Here is an 11,222-nt window from a genome sequence, read left to right as displayed (position 1 = left end):
ATTATAGGCTAAATATATTTATTAATTTTTAGAATCTCTATACATGTATAATATTTATTTGGAATTAATTTTTTCTAGATCTACGTACTATGATAGAGTATATACCTATGATACTACTATCATCTCTTTCATCATTAATTGATTTGACATATCGGATTTTTGCATGCATGTGATGCATGATACTAGCTATGATATTAAAATGATTTTTCTAGCAGCGCCATGATCTACCGGTCAAGCTTTAACCGTTCGATTCCCCTCGTGATTCGCGGTACAGAATACATGGACCGTGGTTAAGTTTCAGTATTTGTAACTTAGTCTGTAAGGTAAGACCACAACGGTGTTAGAATTGCATTTCTTGCTATGATGCGCCCAGTGTGGTAGTCTAAGAGAATATGGCTACCGCTAGAGTTGCTCTAACCAAATGCATTTCACCTTAAATTGGTTACACCTTCTTCTCCATCAATCTACAGGTCTCAAGGTCAGCAATCGTGTAGTGCACTTCACGAAGCATGCGAGTATGCTATCCTCCTTCTGACACTGGCTACTACGTATTGTTGAGCCGGTCAGCATGCACCGGTGCAGCCAATGGCAACCGATCGATCACTTCTTGGCCGTCGCCGGAGCAGAAGTCGGGGCCGGCTCCATCTGCAACACCCGCTCGAGCTCCTCCGCGACATCCCCCATCGACGGCCGCTCCTTGGGGTTCCTTCCAAGGCACCGGTCAGCCAGCCTCGCCGTCTCACGCGCGGCAGCCACCGGGTACCGCCCGCCCAGCCGCGGGTCCATGATGGTCCTGAAGCTGCCCCCACCCGGCGGGTGCCGCCGCACCCACCCCAGCAGCTTCTGCTCCTCCGCCGGCCGGTTCCGGTCGAGCGACCGCCGCCCCGTGAGGATCTCGTAGAGCACCACGCCGAACCCCCACACGTCGCTCTTCGCCGTGAGGTGCCCCGTCTCGACGTAGTCCGGCGCCGCGTACCCGTGCGTGCCCACCACGGCCGTCGACACGTGCGTCCTCCCGTCCGTCGGCCCCTCCCTGGCCAGCCCGAAGTCCGACAGCTTCGGCCTGAACTCGCCGTCGAGGAGCACGTTGGACGCCTTGAAATCCCGGTATATCACCTGGACTTCTGGCACTCCCTGGTGGAGGTAGTCGAGCCCCCGCGCGGCGCCGATCATGATCTGCAGCCTGGTCCTCCAGGGAAGCGGGTGGTAGGCTCGGCTGAAGAGATGGTCGTCCAGGGTCTTGTTGGGCATGAACTCGTAGACCAGCAGCCGGTGGTTGCCGGCGTCGGAGTCCACCGCGCAGTAGCCGACGAGCTTCACCAGGTTCGGGTGCTCCAGCACGCCCAGGAACTGGACTTCGGCGAGCCACTGCTTGTGACCCTGAAATGATCAGGAAACAAGAAAGCGATTTTTCAGAACATGGGTGTCCTGATTGGAACAGTTCCGAAACACACTATACTTACAATTTTAATTAAGTTACAAGGTGTTCGCGGACTAAGTTACAGACCGTTCGGAAATTTAGGAGATTCCTTCAGAATGTTCATTTTAAACGGTGTTAGAATTGCATTTTGAATTTTCGGTACGTAATTTTGCATGTACATGAGTACATGCCTCCTTTACATGCAAATTTTTTTATCTAAATTTTTGGAGTCACGGTAATACCCGTTTTTGATCCGCACAGTGCAAACGGACTGCTGCTTATTTCCAAGGAAACAGAACGTTTCAACAACTTTGGCACGCTGTTCGCAAGGTGATTTTGTACAGTTTAATAAATTTGACTTCTGACGCTGTCTCGATCGAGGCTGAGCCCTGGACCGAAATTCACACGGTGAATCGGTGACTAATTCTGTGATTGAAGTTGACATGAGTGGATGCCCTAGTCCCGACTGCGATGTATCCATTGTTATGTGAAGATTTTTCATGGAGCTCAAGTTCGATTTCACGGCAAAACAAGTAATTTCCCAGTAATGATAATTCTCTGAAAAAACTACTTTCTCAAACGGTTCTGAACGGACCTGCAGGCTGCGCTGGTTGAGGCGCTTGACGGCGAGCACGACCCGGCCGCCGGCGGCGGAGCGGAAGAAGGCGCGGTAGACGGAGCCGAAGCCGCCCTCGCCGACCTTGAGCGAGCGGCTGAAGCCGTTGGTGGCGCTGCCGAGCTCCTCCAGCCCGAACGCCCGCAGCCGCGCCGCGCCCCTCTCCTCCGACAGCTCCTGTATGCTCCTCGTCGGCGTCGACCCTGACGAGGCCTTGCTCGTCGGCCCAGTGCCGTCCGATGTTGGCGCCGGCGACTTGGCGGCGCCGGCCGGCCGTGGCCGCTGCTTCTCGGCCTTGTTCTTGCCGCTCTTGAAGGCGAAGCACCCCATCCTGGTCAGCTGTCCATGGAGATACGAGGCAATCCAAGAACTGGGTCAGAAGAAACAGAATACTCAGGATGAAACACAGGAGAGACGACGAAGAAACACTAGTGATGATGAATTGGATGGGATCGAAGGGACACAGAATTGGCTTTGACAGAGACAACGGCACACCGGACGGATGGCATGAGATCATCGTATATAAAAATGGCCACGGATCATGTGAGGAATCGAGAGGAGATACTTACGTCGACAGTCAACCGGCCGCCCTCGTGGTGCCGCGCGCGATCGCTGGTGTGCGGTTGGGTCGTCGGCGCCAAGATAATACGGAGTATATACGCCCGCACACACAGTCACACACACGGCTCCTACTCACCTCACCTGCTGGTTTGACTGGTAGTTGCTGTGGCGAAGGATGAAAGAATTTAAGGCATGGCGAACTCTAAAATTTAATGCAAAGATTAAAAGAGAAATCGAGACATATTTAAATACATGTACAACGTAAAAAAATACCTAAAAATACCAACACGGAAGCTATAATAAAAGAAAATATTAATATCGTGAAGATACCAGCTAGAGTGCTACACCCAGTCTTTGCACGAAGAAAATATCGAAAGACATCAAGAATGCAAACTACCAAAAACAAACTAAAAAAGAGAAATAGAAAACAAAGATCCGTCGTGGTGATGAAACACTCGCATCATCAACACTCTAACCACCACCAAAGACAACACCTGAAGCGTAAAAGAGGTTACGCAAAAGCGACGCCTCCAAAAAGGAAAAACAATACACAAGCATTGTCATAGCTCGTTCAAAGATCTTTAATTTTCACTCTAGGGTAAGACTGAGTTTCCAAAGCAATGCCTTCAACAAATCTTTTGTCAGGTGCAACCAATGAATGACAGCCTTTGGCTTTCACCATGAAAATCGCAGCTCGATACTCGAGGAGCATAATCAAAAATGCAGTCCACATGTAATGTTGTCCCTCTTGCCAAGGCCACTGCTGCAAGGCCTCAACACCCGACACACAGGAAAAACATGTCACAAGTCTTCATCGCAACCAATACATCTCTCCGCTATTACAAGCCTCCGATCACAGCGATCATGACTTTCTTCACCTCTATCAATACCATGAAAATCTATATTTAGACATGCCCCATGGCACCGACAAGAAAGCGAAGCTTCATGCTATACCCTCATGAAGCCTCGCTAGCCAAAGATTAGAGAGTACATCATCAGATCGTTTACTTTCTAGATATCTAGTGGCATCATGCGCCAAATAGAGGAAATCTCCAAGAGGGAGACCAAAACTCATCGGCGTCCAGATCAAGGACTTGGTACTTAAAGATCAGCATGGTAAACCACCATTCAGGCCGAGCGAGTAACCCCACACCACTAGTCGACCACAGAGGAGAAGACAACCCATGCCACCACTGGTTTGTTTCGGCGTTGAACAGAAGGAACACTCTCGATCGAAGAGCGTAGACGCATGTCGTTGAGCGACAACGTCAGGGACTGCAAGCACATAAGAGTGTGGCACATGCTACCCCGATCTCGTCACTGCCTCCCGAGCGCCGTTGCTGTCCCGATCCGGTCGATGCGTGCAACATCCACGATTTGTACGGCTAGATGGGCCCCAGCCTGAGCCGCTGCCCACAAGCCATGGAATTGCGCGTTGGAGATCTGCCTAAGGTCGACGCCTCTCTTGTCCTGCCACATTCTAGCGTCGCCGCCTAGACTTGCAACTCTTCTCCCTCGCAGACCCTGTGTGTGCACCCAACGTCATGCTCCTCCATCCCAAAACCCAGCAGATGATCGCCTCCCCTGCCCTCCGCCTTCGATGTGACAGGTGTTGCCACCGTCGCCGACAGCAGCTAGAGGAATCGAGATGGGGAGGGTTTGGCTTGGGTTACGATGAAGCTACTATAACTAGGCAATGGGAACTTTTTAAAGATAGTCTATAGTGATCTGGTATTTTTCCCTTTTCTCGATTTCCCCATTTTGTTTACCATTTCAATACTTAGGGTTGTGATGTCATTTTCTATGCAAATTGACATTTTTCGATATGGGCTCTCAACCATTATTTCTTTGAGAAAACATGTCCCAACAACCCTATCCAAAGTCATCTACTGAATCAATACATTATTGCAATTTTAGATTAATAAAATATACAAAGCCAAAGTAGAACCCCAAAGCATAATAAGCTGGCAAAAATATCCTCAGGTCCTTATTAAATACCTCATCTAGGATGCTATTTAGAGTCGAGTTTGTTAAATTGAGAATGAGATAGTTGTTTTCCGAATATACTAGATATAATTGGTTTTGATCACAGTAAAACCAGCATAAATTTGTTATCGGAGCTCATTTTCAACGTATGACCGTTCAAAATTTTCAAATAAACACGAGCCTCTGAATTTTTTTCCACCGAAAATCAAGAAAGGGTGACTACCCTACCTTTCCCTACTAGAACTCTACCCCTTGTAGTTGTACTATCTAGTGTACACTAAGCAGGAAGCAGCTGAAGGGATGGAGAGTTGGAGGCACACGATTATTGGCTATTCCCTTGTGACCAAACAAGAAAGAAGAGATTATTCAAGACCTTTCAACAGTGATGAAGAAAAAAAGATATTAATATCTATCGTGAAATGATTCTTTCCTAGAAAAAGAAGTTAAATTGATATTTTGGCACCATTTATGTCTTGCCTTGCAATTTTCTTGGCCGGTGAAAACAGAAAAATTATGTGCAATGCTGCTCGATCTACAAGTCCAAACGGGTGCTTCTATAGTCGTGTTCAATGAAAGGGACATTTTGGCAAAGATTTTTTGCTCTTACTAGTTGCACCACATTGTGCTTGATGTGTGTTAGGCCACCGAATATCTCTAGGATATCGGTGTCATTAACCGAATATCAACAGTATTTAACACCATATCTTGAGCCTTCCGTTCGTAGGAGATTGAGGCCATTATGGTAGTTATTGTATACCTTGTATTTGCCTATATATATGAGATTACACGGAAGGCACCATTGTGACCTATCCCATCCAATTCTACCTTTCTACATGGTATCAGAGCCCCAGGTCTCGAGTTCAAATCCTGGCTTTCACATGGTTTTCGCAATTAAGCCTAAAAATTGTTGTTGCCCCCCTCTTTAGCCACCGCTGATGCCCTGTTTCGGTGTGCTCTTCTTCTTTCACGTGTTGACTTTCTCTTCTCCCGTCACACGCGAGTGGGGGTGTTGTGAAGTGTATATGTGGATTGCCTAGCCCTTTCCATCAGTTCGGACTTTTGGTTCAAGTGGCTAGTGCATGAAGCTTAACATGGTATCAGCCAAACAAACCTCAGCTTCCGCCGCCCTCCTCTACTACCACCGCCGCGCTCGGGTTCCTCCCCTGCGCCGCCGCCCCTCCTCCCCCACCATGTCCGACGCCGGCGCCTCTCCCTTCGCCGCTCTTTGGGCCCAGGCCACCAACATCCAGAGCGTCAAGGCGCTCATCCCCGTCACCCTCGACCTCAAGGCGTCAAACTTCACCCGCTGGAACACCATGGTGCAGATCGCCGTCACCACATACACCCTCGCCGACCACCTCACCACGGCCACGCCGCCCGCCGATGACGACGAGTGGCTGCGCATGGACGCCACCGTTCTGTGTTGGCTCTACGGCTCCGTCACGCCCGAGATCACCGACATGGTGATGGAGAGCCCCACCACGGCCTACTCCATCTGGCAGCGCATCGTCGCCCTCTTCCGCGACAACCAGCAGGCCCGGGCTGGCTATCTCGGCCAGAAATTCCGCAACATCGAGCAGGAGGGTAAGTCTATCACGGCCTACTGCCTCGAGCAGAAAACCGTGGCCGACGCCCTCGGTGATGTCGGCGCCCCCGTCGCCGATGATGCCCTCGTCTGGAACGTCCTCAAGGGCCTCAATCTCCTATGAACGGAAGGCTCAAGATATGGTGTTAAATACTGTTGATGCGGATTGGGCTGGCTGCCCCGACACACGGCGTTCTACTTCGGGCTACTGCGTCTTCCTCGGCGACAACTTGGTGTCTTGGTCCTCCAAGCGCCAACATACCGTCTCCCGCTCCAGCGCTGAAGCGGAGTATCGTGCCGTCGCCAACGCCGTCGCCGAGTCTACTTGGCTCCGCCAACTCTTGACGGAACTTCATCGACCTCTCCCTCGGGCCACCGTCATATTTTGTGACAATGTTAGCGCCGTCTACATGTCTACAAATCCGGTTCAGCATCAGCGCACCAAGCACATCGAGATTGATCTACATTTCGTTCGAGATCGAGTGGCACTTGGTCAAGTGCGTGTTCTCCACGTACCATCATCGCGCCAATTTGCTGATATATTCACCAAGGGACTTGCGTCGCCATTGTTTCTGGATTTTCGGTCCAGTCTCAACGTCTGTCAGTCTCCCGCTGCGACTGCGGGGGAGTGTTAGGCCACCGAATATCTCTAGGATATCGGTGTCATTAACCGAATATCAACAGTATTTAACACCATATCTTGAGCCTTCCGTTCATAGGAGATTGAGGCCATTATAGTAGTTATTGTATACATTGTATTTTCCTATATATATGAGATTACACGGAAGACACTATTGTGACCTATCCCATCCAATTCTACCTTTCTACAATGTGTTTCCCGGTGAGACACTCAAACCAGTTCGTTGATGCGAGCGACCCATTAAACTACAAGTGTGACTCTGCATGCATATTCATGCTCGAAGAAAAACATCTTTTATTTGAGGGAGCAACGGGGCGACAGCCCACATGAACTCAATCTCAATCCTCCATAAAAGGTAGTACTCATTTGTTTCATAATTTTGTAGTTCGAATTTAAACTACAATCACGATAAGAAATTATAGAATGGAGGGAGAAATTCTTTGGAGCCCTATGATTGAGCTTCAAATAAAATGGGTAAAATCTGAAGGTGGAAAATGACGTCTCACTGAACCAGAGAGCCCCACAAAAGTGTATCTAAGCTAAATTTCTGTGTGTTGAAGTCAAATATGTTGAGCTAAACTTACTTTGCTGTGAACATACAAAGAACATAAAACGCAGTCATAAAAGACAAAAAGGTCTTGTGACTTGTGACTTGTGAGGATGCGGGGCATGAAAGAGTGGGAATGCATATCCATGCGAGTATTGTTTTTTCCCTGAAAGAGTGACCATCCCCAGATGTCCAAGCATCGACGATGCTGCTAGCCTACCTACCGCCAATTATGCCTTTTTATTTCTTTTTTTCTTGGAGATAATCATTTATATACAAAAAAATTAAAAAGTAATAATATTACAGATAGGCGTTTTAACCACCTAGGAAAGACTACATAAACTAGCATGAGCCAAATATGCGCCGCCTTCTTGACCTCTCCATCACAAGGGCCTGATAAATCTTGACGTAGTGGAGCATGCCATAGTAAACAGACAGAAAGTTGCTACGGAAACTACACCAACAAACACGAAAGCTAACTAGATCGAGATTCGCGCAACATAAAACTTCAAGCGTCTTTCGCCAACGCTAGACGCACCACCGCAACAAGGATAGAGCAGAAAGAACCATATTCTCACTTCAAGATGTAGCTACCATGGTGAAATATCACCATCTCGAAAAAAAATACTGAAATTAACCTAAATAAAAAAGAACCTCTCTCCGACGAGAGACCGTGATCCAGCACACCTCTAAAGTCCAAGTCCATAAAAGCCAAATCAAATCGATAGCATCGCCAGCTAGAGTGGTGAAACAGCAGATGAATTTTACCGCCGCCTCACTATCGTCATTGTCTTTTGTCTCAGGTACGCACCGATTATGCATTTCTGTGGTCACATCGGGTCGACCAATTCTGCATTTCTTTTCTAGCTTTTGGTCCTGCAAGTTGCGCAAGAGCAAGCTCCATGGCCCAGACCGTGCCGTGCCCACTGTTTATTTCTCATGCATCCATTCTTTCCCATGGAGCTAATTAATCTGATCAGTTGGAAGAGGTCCAGTCCAGACAATGAGTTCACCTTCAGACAAGGTATTTCTACACAAGTCACCGTCTGCTCATGACCTGACCCAACTTCCCAACAGCCGCATCTCCACCAAACTGAACTAATCAAAAACTAATGCATGGCTCCTCACCAGTTGACTGACCACATATAGTGCTCTCTTCGCCGCGACAAGTATGAATGCGGTGGCACAAGCAGCAAGCCAGCAAGACTTGCATGGGACCCTCTTCTCGATCGATGGGCATTAATCTTGTCAAAAGAAGACGCTCAAAAAGATATAACTAAGAGAAGTGATCAAATATATGAGGATGCCAACAAATGTGCCAACTCGGTGAAACTTGTGAGCACCGTGCCACTGTCTTTAGGTAGCCACGCTGCGCTAACGGGACGAGTTGAGCAAGTGGGCGGAGACTACGCGGTGGGTTCCGACGAGGACGAAGACCGATTCCGTGCAATGTCATTTCGGCTAACAATCCTTAAAGTGGCGGAGCTACGCAAGAAGTGCTGGGGGGCGAAATGTAAAATCTCTAAGTTTGGGGGGAGGGGGGGGGGGGGGGGGGGGCAAAAGGTTAAAAAAATCCCATTTAAGCCTATCCCCCCAAAAAAATCTTCAGAGAATGGTCGAAAGTTGGGGGGGGGGGGGGGGGGAGCAGGGGCACTGCCCCCCTTACATGCACGTAGCTCCGCCAGTGAATCCTTTTGACACCAAGCATGTTACACTAAGAATAAAGCATGGCATGCAAATAGGCAATCATGCATGACGATGCTTCACTTGTTCTCACAAGTTGGCACCTCCATCTTGTCCTACCATTTATTTTGTCTGAAACTGTGTGCAAACTGCTAAAGACCAGAGAGAGAGAGAGAGCAGCGTCGGCTGAAACCGTTTCATCCTGGACTCCCGCGAGTCCCAGGGCGAAACCCTAGTCCGCCGCCGCCGCCAGCCCCGTCCTCCTCTCCCCCGCCTCGCCGCCAGGAGGCGCCACCGGGCGAAGCTCGGTCGGCGCCGGTGGCGGCGCTGGGCAGTGGGAGGCGTGGCGGCACGGCCGCTCGACGGCGGCGCGGCGGCTGCGCGGATGTGCGTGCTCGGGGCGGCGGCGGCTTCCGCGGAAGCATCCGCCACGGCGGGCGGCGCGAGCTCGGCCCGATGCGGTCCGATGGAGGCGGGCGGCGCGAGGGTGGGCGTCCACGGCTCTGGCGGTCGGGCAGCGGCGCAACGACCTGTGAGTGGAGCCGGACGGGCAGCGCGGCTAGGGCGACCGCCTCGCGCGCGGGCCAGGGCAGGGGCCCCGGGCCCGGCCGAGCCCACCAAATCCCCAGATCTTGTACCACAGGCAGCCATGGGGCTGCAGGTGCTGCTCTGGCCACTTCCAGGTCCGTGGTGGTGCTGCTGGCCGACGAGCGCTCATGGAGGCGGATCCCTTGCTATGTGGTCCTCCGGGCTCCCTCAGATCTGCGGAGGGCGGTGTTTGGACGCCGGGGCGGCGGCCCTGGACGGTGGGTGGCGACGTCGACCGGAAGGCGGGTGGCGTTCGCTGGTGCTAGCCAATCTCCTTGGCCGTGTGGACGGTGAGGAGTCGGCGGATGGCTGGGTGCGGCGTAGTCCTGCTCCGGCGCGTTCTTCGTCTGTCCGTTGGCGTCTCCACTTTCCGGTCCCTCTGCGCCAGATACGGCATGGTTGGTCCTCGGACTGCCCGTTCTGCGTCCGTGCGAGTTCGGTGGGGAGCTGCCGGGGGAAACTCTTGGCTGGCCCGGTGCCAGCCACATCGGCAGCGACGATTCTATCGCCGTTCTCCTTCTTGAAGGGCTGATGAGGTAACCCTCCCCCTATTCCTCTTCTTCCCGGGTGAAAACTCAGGCTACGGCCGGGCGACGATGGCGCAATGCGTCGTTCTCCTCCTTGGAGGCGCCACTTTGGGTCAAGGGGACAGAGGGCTATCGGTGTGGTGACAATGACGGTGGTGCGGTTTGGGTGTGTCTTTGGTGAGGCATATGGCGGCAGTCAGCAAGTTCAAGGCTTTTTTGGACGCTCAACCACCTATATGTTCTGTGTTGGCCGATGAGATGAGAAGGGTCCCTCCTTCGGCGGCAGCAAGGCGAGGCGGTCTTCGAGCCGGATCTTCATCTCTTTGACGCTGGTGCTTCCCCTCTTCGCTTGGCATGTCTCTTTCCGTCCGCGGCAGTTCTCCGTAGCTTGTTCTTGTGGGCTCTTTGGTGGCGCTGCCGAGTGGAATTCTCTGTAGTTCCTTTAGGGCTTTGCCTCTTTCTTTTACCTTGTTCAAATTTGTGTAATCAGCACCATTGTATCCTAGCCGGTTGATGGCTTTATTAATTTAAAAAAAAACTTCTAAAGACCAACCTTTTACTAGCTCTTTCTTTTACCTTGTTCAAATTTGTGTAATCAGCACCATTGTATCCTAGCCGGTTGATGACTTTATTAATTTAAAAAAAAAAAACTGCTAAAGACCAACCTTTTACTAGCTGGAAACCCCATGGGAAACAACCACTCAAAAACGGTGATGAAAACACTAGGGATTATTAATCAAATGATTGTTAGTCGACTTCTCGATACCTTTTTTTGACAGGAAAGTTACAAATCCAGGGCAGCATGACTGGGAAAAGTGACTTCAGGTGATGCAAGATTCTATATATGGTCAAAGACTCAAAGTGGACATCTCTGATTCTTGAGTCACCATCATGCACCCTAGCAAGAGATTTCACTACACAGAAGCTACAACACAACCAGGAATTTTGTCCGCAGTCAATTATGTGTGTATTATTGCAAGGATCCAAAATTTCCATATGCTGATGCACTCTTAGCGGTCTGATGGTTCGGGTAAAATACAGATGTGAATGTTCACAGGAAACTTGGTCC

At 50.3% G+C, this 11,222-nt stretch overlaps 2 protein-coding genes across 4 annotated transcripts; one reads left to right on the top strand and one right to left on the bottom strand.

The window, feature by feature from the left end:
• Positions 1-369: 369 nt before the first annotated feature.
• LOC127312823 (probable serine/threonine-protein kinase PBL19) lies at positions 370-2,747 on the bottom strand. 3 transcript variants are annotated; one of them, XM_051343381.1, is made up of 3 exons: positions 2,606-2,747; positions 2,016-2,375; positions 370-1,380 (listed from the first exon to the last, which is right to left on the bottom strand). In XM_051343381.1, exons 2-3 carry the CDS (start codon positions 2,364-2,366, stop codon positions 601-603), a joined length of 1,131 nt encoding a protein of 376 aa, XP_051199341.1. In that variant the 5' UTR covers positions 2,367-2,375; positions 2,606-2,747; the 3' UTR covers positions 370-600. The 3 variants fall into 3 exon arrangements, with proteins under 3 accessions (XP_051199341.1, XP_051199342.1, XP_051199340.1); XM_051343382.2 differs by having other exon boundaries at positions 2,016-2,406; positions 2,606-2,684; XM_051343380.2 differs by lacking the exon at positions 2,606-2,747 and having other exon boundaries at positions 2,016-2,583.
• A 2,927-nt stretch (positions 2,748-5,674) lies between these two features.
• Positions 5,675-6,292, top strand: LOC139833935 (uncharacterized). Its single transcript, XM_071824310.1, has one exon. The coding sequence runs from the start codon at positions 5,675-5,677 to the stop codon at positions 6,290-6,292; it is 618 nt and encodes a 205-aa protein (XP_071680411.1).
• The last annotated feature ends 4,930 nt before the right edge of the window (positions 6,293-11,222 follow it).

Source organism: Lolium perenne, chromosome 7 (genome assembly GCF_019359855.2).
Source record: "Lolium perenne isolate Kyuss_39 chromosome 7, Kyuss_2.0, whole genome shotgun sequence".
NCBI classification, from domain to species: Eukaryota; Viridiplantae; Streptophyta; class Magnoliopsida; order Poales; family Poaceae; genus Lolium; species Lolium perenne.
The sequence above is the reverse complement of the archived record's forward strand: the minus strand, read 5'-3'. Positions and strand labels throughout refer to the sequence as shown.